General features: G+C 34.1%; 1 protein-coding gene across 9 annotated transcripts in view; it reads left to right on the plus strand.

The window, feature by feature from the left end:
• Positions 1–17,382, plus strand: part of PRKAA1 (protein kinase AMP-activated catalytic subunit alpha 1) — a 45,704-nt gene extending 28,322 nt beyond the window's left edge. For 5 of the 9 annotated variants that reach the window (XM_027075798.2, XM_027075787.2, XM_027075792.2 and 2 more), the window contains 7 exons: positions 201–245; positions 3,651–3,795; positions 5,808–5,895; positions 7,476–7,700; positions 9,027–9,513; positions 9,626–9,752; positions 13,904–17,382. In XM_027075798.2, the coding sequence (XP_026931599.1) occupies positions 201–245; positions 3,651–3,795; positions 5,808–5,895; positions 7,476–7,700; positions 9,027–9,513; positions 9,626–9,752; positions 13,904–14,148 (1,362 nt within the window). In that variant the 3' untranslated portion in view covers positions 14,149–17,382. Of the gene's footprint in view, positions 1–200; positions 246–3,650; positions 3,796–5,807; positions 5,896–6,324; positions 6,413–7,475; positions 7,701–9,026; positions 9,514–9,625; positions 9,753–13,903 lie in introns of those variants that run through there. The other 4 variants (XM_027075789.2, XM_027075804.2, XM_053201206.1 and 1 more) reach the window with 3 other exon arrangements.
• Positions 17,383–17,993: the final 611 nt, after the last annotated feature.

Here is a 17,993-nt window from a genome sequence, read left to right on the forward strand (position 1 = left end):
AAGGTCACATGATTTATTAATGACAGAATTGGATTGAGATCCCAGAACTCATGATCCTCCAACTCATGCTTTTGGGGTATACAAATACTTGTAATGTATATCCTGAAGTATATATTTAATCCTTACAAAACATATTAAAGATCTAGGCCTTGCTAGTCAACCCTAGCCACATTTAAATTGCATTCATTTTTTGGTTTCAGAAATCTGATGTACCTGGAGTAGTAAGAATAGGCTCCATGAAGGAGGTAGGAATTAGACTTAAAGAATTTAGAGTTGGAAGGAACTTTAGAAGATATTTTGAACAGTTTCTTAAGTTACAGACATAAAAAGTAAACACCGCCCCTCCTGCCCATGTTTTTCTCATACCCAGGTTATGTGGTATGGCTAAAACCTCTTTCTAGAAGAGCTGTGTCTAGCAGTGAGAAGCCATTTTTTTTCCCTCTCAATCTAAAGTTCTTTATATCATTCACTCATTTGTTCTATGTAGCATATCTATTTACTTTCATCAAAATCAAACTCATTAACCAAGTTAATTTTGATTTTACCATTTTTTAACATGGTTCATTTCAATTTTCAGGTATTCCACTTCTCTATTCACTGTACCCCCTCCCCCCATGCTATGCTATGCCTGGAAAAATGGAAACAGGCACAAGTTGGATTGGTGTCTTGTTTTCTTATCTTTTCCATTTGTCATTTCTTGGTCATTTTTCTTCTGTGGTATATTAAAATTTCAGCTGTTGGGGTGCCTGAGTGGCTCAGTCAGTTGTGTCCGACTTTGGCTCAGGTCATGGTCTTGTAGCTGGTTAGTTTGAGCCCCACATTGGACTCTGTGCTGATAGCTCAGAGCCTGGAGCCTGCTTCTGATTGTGTCTCTCTCTGCCCCTCCCCCACTCACGCTGTGTCTCTGCCTCTCTCTCAAAAATAAATAAACATTTAAAAAATTTTAAATTTCAGCTGTCATATTTTCTATTTCAAAGATCTTGTTTTCTGAAATTTTCTTTTTTCTTTATATTTTTTTAAAAGTTTATTTATTTTGAGAGAGAGAGCAAGTGTGCAGGTATGCACATGTGGGAGGGGCAGAGAGAGAGAGGGAAAGAGAGAATCCTAAGCAGGTTTCTTGGAGCCTGATGAGTGAGATCTTGACCTGAGCTGAAATCAAGACTTGGACGCTTAACTGACTGAGCCATCTAGGCGCCTCTGAAATTTTCTTTTTTAAATAGCCAGTTCTGCTCCACAGTTATAGTAACCGTATCTGTCTAAGGATAATAATTAGTTGGTTTTTTTTAAGGTTTTAATTTTAATTCCAATGTAGTTAACATGCAGTGTTATATTTGTTTCAGGTGTAAAATACAGTGATTCAACAATTCTGTACCTTACTTAATCAGTGCTCAACATAAGTGTACTCTTAATCCCCATCACACTTTCACCCATTCCTCCCACCTCTGGTAACCATCAGTTTGTTCTCTGTAGCTAAGAGTCAACAGTTGTTACTTACTTACTTATTTATTTATTTATTATTTAAGTTTTCCTCTGTTCCCTGCATTGTTACTGTACCTTTTGTGCTCCCTGTTCCTTTTTTTTTTTTTTTTTCCCCTGTTCATTTTATCGGTCTCTGTCTTTTGTAAAGGTCCTTCCTCAGATATCTGGTGATTCTTGGTTGTCCACTTATATTTGAGTGAGGTACTAAATGCCAAGCTCATGTAGGTGGAACTTAATGATTGGTGAGCCTTCCCATAGGTGGAATAGGTAGGGATCTGTCCATTTTGTTAGGGTGCACCAAATACCAGTAATTTCAAATAGTTTTCCTTAGATCAGAGGGTTGCTCTGGAAGCAATGTTTCAATTTCCTTGAGGGTATTAGCTTAGCTTGCAGTTCTCTGAGACCTGAATTGGGAAGAGGCCTGCAAGTCTCAGTAGTTAGTATGTTGACTTTCACTTAATCCCTGTGTTTTCCTTCGGGCGCCTCATCCCTGCCTTGGTGTCCTTGAGAACAGAGCTGGTTTGGTCTTACTCAAGAGCAAATCATGGGTCTTATTCCCCCATAGGGGTGAATTTAAAACTTCAACCAATTGTCCTGCTTTCGGTCCACCTCTCATTTCTCCCTTCACAAATTTTCTAATTTCTAAGCTTTTCCAGAGTTCTGTGTGCAGGCTAGTTTATTATTGGTTTCCACCCTGCAGGCTTAAGGTTTCTGCTTTCTCTGTTTGGTCAAGTCTTCATCGTTCATCCACTCTATAGCTTGGTGACTCCTTCTGATTTTACTGTTGTCACTTTTCTTGCTCTTTTCGTCTTTTTATGCTAATGTCCTTTTAGTGATGTTTCAAGGTGTGGAGAAAAAAGATTCAGTCTACCATGTTTAACTGCAAATATGCTTTAACTTTTCTAACTTTCCTTTGGAGACTTCTCCTTTTTCATCTTTTGTACTGTATTTATTGTTAATATGGTATAATTTTCATTTTTGGAGTCTGTTTAGTTAATTTACCTATTATATTTTGTTTAATCAATTAAGTTTTATTTCACATTTAGAACACATTCTTTTTTTCATTTAGTATATTTAATATAAATAAAGTTGTGTTAAAAAAAGTGAACCTACATTTCTTCTAGAAATAAATGTGTTAGATTATTAGGTTATTTTCTCTAGAGGAAGGGTGTCTCATTGTACTTCATTAGTTTTAATTTTGCTTTCAAAAGAAATTACTAGTTCACCTTTTCTCCCAGATTGTCCATGCCATTTAAAGTGTAGAAGTCTGTCTTTAGAATGCTAATTTGTGACCTCTGTTAGAAAATTGCATATTATAGAGAATTAATAGACTATTTATTAAATATGACTTCATGGGTACAGGCTCATCCAAATAATGGTTATAGCTTTGGGGAAAAAAATTGTAAAACAAGACAATATGGATAAATGGATAAATGGAAGTTCTTAAAGAATATTTTTTAAAATGTTAGTTCCTGAATAAGATAATTTTTTCAGAAAACAGACTAAAGATACATGTTTTTATATTTTATAAAACAAATGAATTAAGGTTTTTCTTTTGTTAAAACTAAAAAGTCTTTATTTCAGGACATATAACTTGATTGCTTGCTAATTCATTAACAGTCTTGAATGTTACTTCCTCATATAGTCTAAAATAGTATCACCCACCCCAATATAATTCTGTGCCCTTATTCTGCTTTATTTTTCTTAAAATACTCCTTGATGGTCTCTTTATTTCTTTATTGTCTATTTTCATCAACTAGATTAAGAGCCTTTGTTTTATTCATTGCTGTATCTTGAGTGCCTAGAACTGCTTGGCACACTAAAGATGTTCAATAAATATTTGTTAAAGGAATGAAGGATTAAATGTTTCCAGTGTATAGGAGAAAACGTATCTAGTTTCAAGGAGAAGTTGAAACTATTTGAAATAGCTCATGAAATACAGGGGAAAGCAATGTAGTCACAAGAGTGGTAACAGAAAGTTGAGTTCCAAGATCCTCTTAGCATTTTGGCTTTGTGCTGATTGTACCCATCTCCCCATTGCAAAAGTATCTCAGGATGAGTTTCATTTGGAAGGTTTCATGCGTTTTGATGGTTTTATAGGTTGGAGAGTTGTAGGTAGAAAAATTTCTTCTGAAAAGCACACCTTTAAAATGCCTCTCTACTTTTCGTAGCTGGATGAAAAAGAAAGTCGGCGTCTGTTTCAACAGATCCTTTCTGGTGTGGATTACTGTCACAGGCATATGGTGGTCCATAGAGATTTGAAGCCTGAAAATGTCCTGCTTGATGCACACATGAATGCAAAGATAGCTGATTTTGGTAAGGAGATTTTTATAGTTTCGAATATTCATTATGTTTAATGAACATCAAAGCATTCTTCAGATAAGTTTTACTTCTATGCAATGGACTAAGTATCCCAAAATAGTGTATCCTCACCATTTTGCCTATGAGCATACAGAAAGGAGAAGAAGTGACAAATTCTCTTCTTAACTTTATGTCTTTAAAATTTAGTTTTAGGACAATAGGTAAATAAATTGGCAGCATTAGAGACATCATTTGAATAGAGACTATTATTTGTGAAGGAGAAGTTAGCAACTTTATTTCCAGTTCTTTTTTTTTCTTAAAGTTTATTTTGAGAGAGAGCATAAGTGGGGGGTGGGGGGCAGAGACAGAGAGGGAGAGAATGAAAATGAATTATAAGCAGGCTCTGAGATGCCAGTGCAGAGCCCGCCCTGAGGCTTGAACTCATGACCTGAACCCAAATCCAGAGTCATGCTTAACCGATTAAACCACCTAGGTTCCCCTCCAGTATGTTCTTTTGATCAAGTATGGAGCAAGAGGAAAGAGACTGAATGGAATTATACAAACTCTGAAAGCCAGAAGGTAAACTGTATGAACAAAATCATTCATTCATTTATTTTTAAGAAGTTTATTTCTTTATTTGGAGAGAGAGAGTGCACGCACTCAAGTTGGGGAGAGGCAGAGAGAGAGCGAGAATCTTAAGCAGGCTGCATGCTCAGCTTGGAGCCTGGCGCTCTTGATCATGCCACTGTAAGATCATGACCTGGACTGAAATCAAGAGTCAGATGTCTAACCGACTGAGCCACCCAGGTGCCCCATGAACAGAATTATTTAAAAAAAAACTAGTAAAATATTTTACATGATAGAAAAGCATAATTTCACCTTGGGAAGAACATTGTCAAAAATGAATTTATTTTCCTTTTATGTCCTATATAAATTGCCATTGATATTATTTTATTAAATTTAAGAAAAATTAATCTCTGCAACTCAATTTTGCTTAGCTTAAGTTCTAATCAGAGGTGATTTCATAAGTATTTTTCTCAGATTTGAATATATGTATTTTAATCTATAGAGATTCACTAAGCAGTGCCAGTCAACTCTGAGCTACTGATTTGCTATTGTTGTTGTTGTAACTGACTAAATTATTTGACTTCCTTATTCCTTAATTGTCATGATTATTTTTTTAAGATTTTATTTTTAAGTAATCTCTATACCCAACATGGGGCTCAAACTCACAATCCTGAGATCAAGAGCTGCATGCTGGCAACTGAGCCAGCCAGGCACTCCTTTCATGATTATTTTTATCTAGTACATTTTTGAGAAGGCAGAGGTTTCTTTCTGGAGTAAAACTATGCGGGAGGGAACTTTGATATTCAGAGTTACTGTTTTGTTTTTTAAAGAATCAGAACAGGGTCATAGAATCTTTGAATTTTAATTTTTCTACTCATCTACATTTTTTCTAGTAATTTCTTTATTAATAAATTTAAACATGCTGAGTTTATTCTAATAAACAGAACAACAGATAGCTTAATATATACTCATTAACTTCCAGTAGTGCACTAACTTAATTTTCTTAATGTTTGTTTATTTTTGAGGACAGGTTGGGGGGAAAGAGAGAGGGAGAGGAAGAGGGAGAGGGAGGGAGAGAGCGAGAAAGAACAAGCCAGAGGAGGGGCAGAGAGAGGGAGACAGAGAATCCCAAGCAGGCTCCTAGCTGCCAGCACAGAACCCAACTCGGGGCTGGATCTCACTGTGAGATTATGACCTGAGCCAAAATCAAGAGTTGGATACTTAAGTGACTGAGCCACTCAGCTGCCCCCAAATAATGCACTAACCTTAAATGCTGAAATAGATTACAAATTTTACGGCATAATGACAAAATATTTGGGAACAGTAAAGACTAGGAATTTGTTTAAGCAAAGAATATAGTGATGATTTATCACTTTAATGCAAACCCAATTTTGTTTAATGGAGTTTTGTTTTTATTTCCTTGGGAAATCTTGAATAGTTGATTTTTTATACATTTTCAGGTCTTTCAAACATGATGTCAGATGGTGAATTTTTAAGAACAAGCTGTGGCTCACCCAACTACGCTGCACCAGAAGTAATTTCAGGAAGGTAGTATTTGACACCCTCCCACACTAATACATTTGTAATTATCTTTTTTTTTCCTAGATTTTGTCTCTCTGTGGTGTCATATTAAATTGTAGTGAAAGGAAAGACATTTAGGGCTTATTCTTATCCAGAAAGTGTTATATTTTAGGGATAAAACATAAGAATTAAGGATTCCATTTATAGAAGAGAATTCTTTTTTCCCCCTGGTGGAAGAAATTGAAGGTTTAAAACTAGCAAGTTTTAAAGGTAGGTCAGACATTAAAAACTTGCATAATACAGGAATACCTACTATTTAGAAATGGTTTACTTAGATGAAGGGTTAAAAGTATAATGTGTACCTTTAATTTTTCAGATAGAAGACATTTTGTAGTAGCTTTTTGTTTTATGATAAGGTGATTGGGGGATTGGACTGAAGTATGATAAAATCTTTAGACTTCATTTATTTTCTGGAGACTGCAGTATTATAAGAATTCTAATCTCTCAATTTACTGACCACCGGCATTGAGAACATGAGGATCTTTATACAGTGCAGCTTTTTGAATAGATTAGATGACAGGAAAATTTAATTTTTAAAGAGTAATTGTTTTTCACTGTACTACTGAAATTGAAAACAGATTTGGCTAGGTTTGTTACTAGTCTTTATAATTACCTTTTAATAACGTTTCACTCAAACCATGTTTCTTTGTTTGAATGTGTCATATCCTAATTCAGAATGCAGAAATAGTATAGTATTTTCTCTCTGTTTTCATAACCTTGCTTGCCTGGCCTGCTCAGAGAAATTATATTTGGGTAAAGTCATGGCTATGATTAAGGCAGAAGTATCTAATTTTAGATTTATCAAGCTTCATCATTATTTTTTTTGATCAGCTTAATGTTCAAAGAATGTTTTTAAATTATTTAATTTGTGCCATCTAAATTCTTTTGGGAAAAAACAATTCTGGGGGCAATGTTAATTAAAAAAAAATAAAGAAATGTAAATATGCATATATGCATGGGCCATTTCTGAAGTCTAATTTTCCAGTTTGGAAAGGTCTTTCTGTGAGCCCTGGATGAGTGGGAACTTGTATTCAAAGCACTATTTATGGATTAGTTCAACAGTTTATTTGATCAGTTTACAGACATCCTTTCCTCAAAGCCAGACTTTGTGCTAACGGTCTGCAGTAGTTAAGTCAGTTGGCTACAGTGTATTGTAAATACCAGTTTAGGATCTTCTTTGTGAACCAGTCAGCTTGGCTTTCTTTCACAGCCTCAGGCTCCTTTTACCTTGGTAGGAAGTCTTGGGTTTTGGGGGGAGAGTGGGTTTAGGGTTCATCACTAAAGAACATTCTTAATTGATATCATGAGGAACAAAGTAAAGGAGTAAGAACAGAATTTTAGCTATAGTCTAACCTAAAATTCTTAACTTTTGTTTTCAAAGATAATGATGATAGAATTATATAGAATCTTTCTGTATAGTGTAAAGCAATGACTATAGAAACCATACTCTAATAATTCTTTGTAAAGTATCCATATTTAAAACTTTTGATTAATTAACTCTCAAGTTACTAATGATTATTTAATCCAATTGGTATTTCCTGTTACAGATTGTATGCAGGTCCAGAGGTAGACATATGGAGCAGTGGGGTTATTCTCTATGCTTTATTATGTGGAACCCTTCCGTTTGATGATGATCATGTGCCAACTCTTTTTAAGAAGATATGTGATGGGATCTTTTATACCCCTCAGTATTTAAATCCATCTGTGATTAGCCTTTTGAAACATATGCTACAGGTGGATCCCATGAAGAGGGCCACAATCAAAGATATCAGGTAATAATGCAACTTGGAGATTATCAGATCTAATAGCTTCAATGATTTAAATTAAGTGAAAGAAAGAGTTGCAGGACAGTATGTATAATGTCATGTCATTTGTATGTTAAAAAATACAGTATATAGGCACATTTGTTTTCGTATTTAAAAATACACAGTAAACTGGTTACCTTAGGGAAGGAAGATTAGTAGGAGGGAGGGCTTTTACTTTTCACTTACACGTCTTTCTTTTGAAAGAAAATAAAAATAGACCCTGGTGGGATGTTAAATTTTGTAGTGGCTCTTTAAGATTTTCTGTGGTATGCTTCATATTTGACTTTTATGCATTCTCATTAGGATTAATGCTTTTCAGTAGGAGTAAATTTGTGTGTTGCCATTTGAATTCTATCTCATAAATTACTCCCTTTTTTCCTTTTGTTCATCACAAGTAATGAGGAATTTTTAATTTAATCAATGACATGCTTTTGTTTTTTGGGTACTATACATTGAATCACATGTGGAATTACTGATTTGTAAGTTTCATATGGAAGGGCATGCTTTTACAACACCAATGGAAAAGGATAAATCATTCTTTAAAATTTAAAATATCTAAGTGAAAGGTGCTTCCATTTGTGTTTTACATGGTTTTTTTTCCAATTTAAATGCAATATGTGACAATTAGAAGACTTAGAAAACACCAAAAACAAAACGACAAAAAAACAAAACCAAAACAAAAAAAACCCCACCAGAAAATGATCTTTAATTCCATCACCCAGAAGATAATCGTTGTTCTTTTGAGTGTTTTCCTTTCATGATGTTTTTAGTTTTAGCAGTTTTTGACATAGTTTAGGTCAAACATATTCTTTTATATTTGAAGAGTTGTTATCTTCATAGAGTTGTTTTATAAGGTGAGATAATGTATATGAAGTATTTAGCCTAAAATCTACCACAGAGTAAGCATTCAGTGAATGATAGTTGTCTGTTTTTGTTGTTTTTTTCACCTAACATTGTATCAAGAATATTATAATAATGAAGCCACAGAATATATTCTTTTCTCTGAACTGGAAATAAGCTGGTCTTGGTCATTTGTTTGTCATTGTCATTTGTGCCAAAACTTTAAATAAAAGTGAAGACATTTCTTTTCCAGTTAGTGCAGCACTGCTTTTTCCCTCTTAAAATCTGAGGGAGGTTGGAGCATTTCCCCCAATATATACAGTGAAATGTGAGCCAGAAGAAAGTCTCAGTTTAAAAAAAATGAAAATACCCTATGTGTATAAATAGAAATGAATTCATATCCTAAATCCCCCAAACTGTTACTTACAGTCTCACTTCCTAACTTTGTCTCAGGGAGCATGAATGGTTTAAACAAGATCTTCCAAAATATCTCTTTCCTGAGGATCCATCATATAGTTCAACCATGATTGATGATGAAGCCTTAAAAGAAGTGTGTGAAAAATTTGAATGCTCAGAAGAGGAGGTTCTCAGCTGCCTTTATAATAGAAATCACCAGGACCCGTTGGCAGTTGCCTATCATCTCATAATAGATAACAGGAGGATAATGAATGAGGCCAAAGATTTTTACTTGGCAACAAGCCCACCTGATTCTTTTCTCGATGATCATCATTTGACTCGGCCCCATCCTGAAAGAGTACCATTCTTGGTTGCTGAAACGCCAAGGGCACGCCACACCCTCGATGAATTAAACCCACAGAAATCAAAACACCAAGGTGTAAGGAAAGCAAAATGGCACTTGGGAATTAGAAGTCAAAGTCGACCGAATGATATCATGGCAGAAGTTTGTAGAGCAATTAAACAACTGGATTACGAATGGAAGGTAAAAAAGAAAGGGCATTCTGACTTTAAGCACATTTGCTAAACCTGTAGTCTATAAAATGTTTTATAGAAGAACTGCTTTTGACTTTCTTTTTGTCCATACCACACACTAGGTTGTAAACCCATATTATTTGCGTGTTCGAAGGAAGAATCCTGTAACAAGTACATACTCCAAAATGAGTCTACAGTTATACCAAGTGGATAGTAGAACGTACTTACTGGATTTCCGTAGTATTGATGGTATGTACCTTCCATGAAACAACTTAGTTGACAAACTTGACCTTGTTACCTAACTTGGGTTTTTAGTCTTTGATTCTTTCGAAGCTTCTTGAACTGTTCCTAGTAATTCAATAGCAAAAGAACATTAAATGTGAGATTTGGTGCCTCTGTGATGTCAGCATTTGTGAATCTTAGGTTTGCTGTAATCTTACAGTGTATTGTCCTTTTATGATTACCTTAAAGCCAGATGCAGTCCGATCCTAAAATGATAGTTTCTGCCACATTTCTGTTTTTTGGTGTGGTTCATTTTGGTAAGATAAAATGTTTTATTTAGAAATAAATGTTAACTTTTTATTAAATTTTTTTATATCTGATATTTAATAATTTTTTTTTTCATTTAAGAATTAGAGTACAGTTACTACCTTTTAGAGTTGATTGATAAGGCAGTGTGAATAGATTTGATTAGTAGCTCATAGGACAAGAAATCATTTGTCAAGTAAGGTTTCTTACAGGGGACTGAGAGAGAAATGTTTTGGATAGGTAAGGGACTTAATGGTTAGTTTTCTCCTCTCATCCAGCCTTTTGCTCCCAGCCTGACACTAGAGACATATCAGAGGTATGCATCCTGTATTAGTTTTGTGAGTTACATGATTCCAATTTTATCTCTTAATAAAGTGTTCTTAAATAATAGACCACTTTTGTATGAAAGCATGATATAGGGATTCCTGGGACTAAAGATAATGTTCAAGATAATGATCATAATTTGTTAAAAGTGACATTGTTAACCTTAATTTTAGATTGCTGTGCATTTCTATTTACCTACAGTCATAAACAATCAGAGACAGCCTGATGATCAAATTGAAATATTCAGACTTTTTAAGTTAGGTGTATTTTAATTGGTCATCAAAATAATGATTTACTTCAGTATAAAATCTTAAAAGTACCTCCTTGAATATTTTTAAAGAAACATTAAATTATGATAAGTATTGGTTTACTGTTTTAATAGTTTGAAAGTGAAAACCTATACTTAGAAAATATATCTCTGATTACCATTATGTATAGTTTGCCAGAATATCTTAACTATTTATATTGATTAGGTTGAGGTAAATTATTAATTGCAGAAAGCAGACATTTTTGTTATTGTTGTTTGTTTGTTTATTAAATTTAAATCCAAGTTAGTTAACATACAGTGTAATAATTATTCCAGGAATAGGATTTAGTGATTTATCACTTACATATAACATGAGCACCCAGTGCTCATCCAAAATGTCTTCCTTAATGCCTCTCACCCGTTTTTTAGCCCTCCCCCCCACCTAACACCCCACCACCAACCCTCTGTTTGTTTTCTGCATTTAAGAGTCTCTTATGGTTTGTCTCTTTTTCTGTTTTTATATTATTTTTGCTTCCCTTCCCTTATGTTCTTCTGTTTTGTCTTAAATTCCACATATGAACAAAATCATATATTTGTCTTTCTCTGACTTACTTCGCTTAGCATAATACATTCTAGTTCCATCCACATTGTTGCAAATGGCAAGATTTCATCCTTTTTGAATGCCGAGTAATATTCCAGTGTGTGTGTGTGTGTGTGTGTGTGTGTGTGTGTGTGTGTGTGTGTGTACATATACACTCACACCCCACATCTTCTTTATCTATTCATCAGTCAGTGGACATTGGGCACTTTCCATACTTTGGCTATAGCCAAGAGTGGTGCTATAAACTTTGGGGTGCATGTGCCCCTTCGAATCAGCACTCTTGTATCCCTTGCATAAGTACCTAGTAGTGCAATTGCTGGGTCATAGGGTAGTTCTGTTTTTTGAGGCACTTGCATACTGTTTTCCTGAGTGGCTGCATCAGTTTGCATTCCCACCAGCAGTGCAAAAGGGTTCCCTTTTCTCTGCATCCTCGTCAACATCTGTTGCTTCCTGACTTGTTAATTTTAACCATTCTGACAGGTGTGAGATGGTATCTTATTGTTTTTGATTTGTATTTTTCTGATGATGAGTGATGTTGAGCATCTTTTTATGTGTCTGCTAGCCATCTGTATGTCTTCTTTGGAAAAGTGTCTATTCATGTCTTTTGCCCATTTCTTCACTGGATTATTTGTTTTTTGGGTGTTGAGTTTGATAAGTTCCTTATAGATTTTGGATACTAACCCTTTATCTGATATGTCATTTGCAAATGTCTTCTCCCATTCCATCAGCTGCCTTTTAGTTTTGTTGATTATTTCCTTTGCAATGCAGAAGCTTTTTATCTCGATGAGGTCTCAGTAGTTCATTTTTGCTTTTGTTTCCCTTGCTTTGGGAGACAGGTTAAGTAAGAAGTTGTTGTGGCTCAGGTCAAAGAGGTTGTTGCCTGTTTTCTCCAGTATTGTGATAGCTTCCTGTCTTATGTTTAGGTCTTTCATCCATTTTGAGTTTGTGTATGGTATAAGAAAGTGGTTCAGGCTCATTCTTCTGCATGTTGCTGTCCAGTTTTCCCAACACCATTTGCTGAAGAGACTGTCTTTTTTCCATTGGATATTCTTTCCTCCTTTGTCAAAGATTAGTTGGCCATATGTTTGTGGGTCCATTTCTGGGTTCTCTATTCTGTTCCAATGATCTTGTGCCAATACCACACTGTCTTGAAGATTATAGCTTTGTAATATAGCTTGAAGTCCAGAATTGTGATGTTTCCAGCTTTGGTTTTCTTTTTCAGGACTAATTGGCTACTTGGGGTCTTTTGTGGTTCCATACAAATTTTAGGATTGTTTGTTCTAGTTCAGTGAACAGTAGTGTGCTATTTTGATAGGGATTACTTTATTTTTATTTTTAAATGGGAAAAATATCTTTATGCCAATGTTTGTATGAGTAAACTATAATAGACTTTTAGTAAATGATATGATACTATAACATGGTTTGAAATTTATATTAATTCAGATTTCCCATATGCATACACTCTCAAAACGAATTTAACACTATCTATTAAAAAGCCTGACAGAGCACACTTGACTCATAATATCAAGTAAATACTCTATCCTAGCATTTCAAGAGTATAACTGTATATATAAATGTTTTCTCATAAACAGAGCCTTTAATTAAGTACAAGTTTTTAGCAGTTCTTCATTGGCCATATCCATTAAGATCTGTTACCACTTTTGTTTATCTAAGATCCTATGGAATTATTAGATTTACCTATAAATTTTTTGTCTTTTTCATAAACAAAAGAATAGTACCTACTTAGTGTCAGAAAGGCACAGGTTTGAGCGGTAATGTACTGGCCTCAAATTTATAACCTTAGGTTTATTAGCCCCTGGGTTTGCCAGTTGAATGAACATTTACTGTTTTTGTGTACTGTATTTTCAACTCTAGTTTTTCCTTAATTTGTTTATTGGAATCATTTCATGAGATCTTATATACAAAGAGAAAGTGGGAGAGTGAAAGTAGTGAGATGACAGGCAAAGGAGGTTCTAGATTTACCTCTTTATTACCTATGGCAAGTCACTACACTTTTTGAAGGTTATATTTTCTTATCAATAGAATGAAGCATTGGATGAGGTGATTTCCAAGATTTCTCCCAAATTTTAAGTGCATTTATTCTATGATTTTAATATAGAGAAATGAATTTTTATTGCTAGGGAAGGATGTTTATTGAGCCCCATGTTATTAGTTTATTGGGCTATTAATTTTGGAGTGTAAGTCTGATGAGTAGCTACATACTGATGAGTAGCTATGTGCTATACCCAATGTTGATTAGGCATGAGGAGAATATGTACTGTATGTAAAGAAGACAAATGGTTTAACACAGATTCATCACTTCTATTTTAGAAGGTTTTCAAAATAAATGTGCTCTTGATAGGTGGTCAGTGGTCTCACTCAAAGAAGCAAATTAAATACTATTCAACTTTTGTTGGGGGGTGGGAGCGCACCTGGGTGGATCAGTCAGTTAAGCATCCAACTCTTGATTTCTGCTCAGGTCATGATCTCACGGTTTGTGAGATTGAGCCCTGTGTTGGGCTGTGTCTGCAGTGGCAGCATGGGGCCTGCTTGGGAATCTCTCTCCCTCTCTCTCTGCCCCTCCTCCCCTCCCTCATGCGTGCGCTCTCCCTCTCTCTCTCTCAAAATAAACAAAACTTAAAAGAATAAAAATTATGGGGTGTAATGGATTATAATAAATTGAAATTTTTTTTTACCCAGATGAAATTACTGAAGCCAAATCAGGGACTGCTACTCCACAGAGATCAGGATCAGTTAGCAACTATCGATCTTGCCAAAGGAATGATTCAGATGCTGATGCTCAAGGAAAATCCTCAGAAGCTTCACTTACCTCATCTGTGACCTCACTTGACTCTTCTCCTGTTGACTTAACTCCAAGACCTGGAAGTCACACGATAGAATTTTTTGAAATGTGTGCGAATCTAATTAAAATTCTTGCACAGTAAACCTAAAACTTTGCTTATTTCTTTGATAGCAATAAGCATGCATAAAAAATCATAGCCAAATGCTTCCATTTATAATCAAGTTATAATTATAACTGAGGATTGGCCTTTTGGAATGCAATTTGCACAGGAATTGGAACATGATTAATAGTTAAAAGCCTAATGTGCAAAAATGAATTAAGATAATTTTGTTCATTGTTCAGTAGGCATATAGCATAATGTAATTTTCACAATGAATTATAGGTCTCTCAGGCTCACTTGATTTTTGGCTGTTTTATATTTAATGTATACAGGGCTTTGTAGAATATTAATTTACCATAAAGGCCTTCATGTATTATTACAAGTTGATATGTTCTATAATTGCTTCATAAATTTATTCAATAAATATTTGCCTAGAATCCCCAGCGACCTTTATAGGTGATTTGTTTTGGGGGGATCCTGAACTTCTTACATAGCAGGTATTTTCCAGTAGTGACAGGCTGGACAACTCTTCCATATCTCTTCCCTTAATATTCTTTAGTATACGGTAAGCATATCAAAGATTAAATTAGACATAACTAAAATTTTTTCTTTAGCTTGATAAATCCAAAAACACACAGAACTTATATATTCAGATACTCTAGGCACTAAGTTAAATCTTAAAATTTGTCTCACTATATTCTGTACATAAATTTCTCTTTTTGTCACAAGAGCTGAGTTGCATATGCTATAAATAAATCATGTTTTTGTCAATCTCACAAATTCCGCTGCTCATGTCCGTCAGTATTGAATGTATACAAAAATTTCTGGTCATTCAATTATGTATCTTTTAAATTGATTTAGCACACAGAATATTTCCTACCATTTAAATGCTCAGATAAGACTTTTTCTCCCAAATTTTATCGTGACCATTTTTAAAAACAAAAATAGAAAGGCTATAGGGTGATCACATGTGTATCTACCACTTAGATTCAACACTGGTTAACATTTTGCCACATTTGCTTTATATCTATGTATGTATATAGACATAGTGTACATATGTACGTGTATATAGATATATATGTTTTTTTCTCCTTGAACCGTTTGGATGTTGCTGACATACTTATCACCCTCAACATTTCAAGCATCTCCTAAAAAAAATAACAGTTTCCTAAAAACACATAATACTATTATCAGATTAGTAATTCCCTAAAGTCATCTAATCATGCATATTTAGGTTTCCCCAGTTGTCTTCCAAATTTCTTTTATAGCTGGCTATTTCAAACCAGGATTCAGTGAAAATTTAGACATTGCCAGGTATGACATTATTACTTCAATAAAATAATGGAACGAATCAGTTAGTGCTTCTAAATGGTCACATTTGTTTTAGATTTTAATCATTTTTTAAAAAGTAGCATTATGGGAACTGCCTAAAGATGCTTAATTAATCTTTGTAAGATCTCTATACTTTCTTTTCCTTGATCCTTCCTTTTTCCTAGTAGCATTCCATAATAGTTGTAAATGAAGATTTAAAGTCACTTCAGTTAAAATTGGTGTCCTGTGTATGCTAATAAAAAATCAAAAGTACTATATCACCCATAATTGCCTTATACTATTTTAACTTCAAGGTATTGATTTTCTTTGGTATCAATCATTTTTCCATTGCAGAAGAGCTATCTTATTTCTCATTTAATACTTTTGTATTATAGGACTATTTTTGGCAAATACAGTGAACACCTTTGTAACCAGACAGTAATATACTCAAGTGTCTTGATAGCTTGCACAGTTAACTATAGTTGTAGATTTGGTTCCAGTACCCCTAGAAACATGCATTGAATTTAAAAGAAAAATCTTGCTTATGTCCAGGACTTATCTATTCAACTTAGAATCTGAAAGCTGTATAAAATAATAGGAGTGCAACTTAAATACTAAGTTCAAAACTGTATAACTTGTATGTGGCCCTGCATTTTTGGGATATTGATTTAATGTAGGGTCTCTAAATGCAGCATTATGTTCCTGATGTTAAGAACAGAAGACTGTATTTTTGAAAAGTTACAGATTTGTACATAGAACTAAGACATTGTCAGAATGTCTCTATAAGCTGTTGTGGGGAGGTGGTGGGGCGGTGGGGGGGGGGGGGATTGAAAGGAGGAACCAATTAAATAGGACCTTCTAAAAATTGTTAATTTTGTAAACTTTGCTGCTTGTTAAGTTATTGTGATTCCTTTTAGTTACTGAGTTTTATTTTGAAGATATTTAAATATTGCACTTGTACAAATAGTATGATAAACGCACAGATTATTGCAGCAGATTCTTTTTTAAGCTGGGATATTTGAAATGACAACTTTTGGTTGAATGTGTCGAGGTTGCATCAGAATTTTCAAAAATTTATTGTAGTTTGCAAATTCTTACTAACTGAAGATGTAAGGGAGTCAATGCAAATGATTTTTAATCTTTTTTTATTATCTTTTCAGCAATTTATATTTTTTGTGATTTATGCAACCATATTTTTACTTTGTCTTGACAACTGAAAGATGTATAAGGTTTTTGCCAGAAATGTACTGTATACATAGTTTTAAATATAACAGATTTTACTGATATGTAAAAATTTTGCCATTAAAATAAATGATTTCTCACCAAGAGGAAATTTTCTACCAGGTTGGGGGATATGGGAGCTTAATATATCTAATTTAAAATAATTTCACTGAAATAAATTCCATTGCTTTTACTTTGATTATATTTTCTCTTGAGATGCTTTTGTAGTTTTTCAGAGTTTTAAATGATTTTATATAAAAAGTCCTGTGCTTTCACCTTCCCCATCCCCCCTCCAATCCCTGCTTTTTGACCTTGTAGTTTTACCATTCACACTGAATGAATGCTTGGTGGACTGTGGCTAGACGTAGGACTCCATGCATCTATGCTTGGCCTGGCATCCTTGGAATGAAAAACAAATGGTGTGCTGTTTAAATCTTTTCCCCTTAATTCTTGTCCATCTCCTCCATACACAGCAGAAGTCTTATTTTCATTGTGAATTCTCCTGACAAGATGAATGAAATTCCACATACAACATAACTATAAATTGGTAATGGGGTAGAAATCAATCTTTGTGGTACAGTATTTCTGAGATGTGTTCGCATATGTTTCAACCGGGGTATATTTAGGTATATAATTTAAAATACTTTGATTTAGAAAGTGGATGATAAAAACATAATTTTTCCTGTTACAGTGTGCTTAAATTTTTAACTTCTGGAAAAATTAAATAAAAAGCACTTATTCCTAGCTGACCATGTGTGCACCTTTTTGACAGTGTGCCTAAATATAAAACATAGTGCTTAAACAAATTTTAACACTCAGACGTGTGATTTTTGTGTCAACTAAATTACTGAGTTTTGATTTCATCTAAAAGTTAACCACCTGAACAAAATATTAAGATATATACAATAAAAGCCAAAGTGGTTACCAGTTTTCCTTGGTTGCTAACATTAGATTTGGTTAGAATTCCACTACTGTTAGAATTCAACTGTAATGAAATCTTATATCCCGTATGGCACTGTTAGGCCTTGTGCCAGATTGTTGGCATTCCAAATCGTTAAAATAGTTTGATAATTGTAACAAAAGAAAACTACTAAAGAATGTTATGAATAGCACATAAGATTGTTCTTTAGGGAACTTATAAATTGCTCTAGATATTTATTTACTCTGACTGCATAAAACTGTACAATAAATGCTCTTGTTTGAAAAATCAATATTTATTGAACTGCTCTATTGTAGGCAAATAGACTGTTCTACTTATTGTGAATGCCAATAAATGCTAAGTATGATAAATTTAGAGGTTTTCTAGCAACTTGGAAGATCATATTGTCAATAAATAGCCTGAGAAATGTATTAAA

Source organism: Acinonyx jubatus, chromosome A1, assembly GCF_027475565.1.
Source record: "Acinonyx jubatus isolate Ajub_Pintada_27869175 chromosome A1, VMU_Ajub_asm_v1.0, whole genome shotgun sequence".
NCBI classification, from domain to species: Eukaryota; Metazoa; Chordata; class Mammalia; order Carnivora; family Felidae; genus Acinonyx; species Acinonyx jubatus.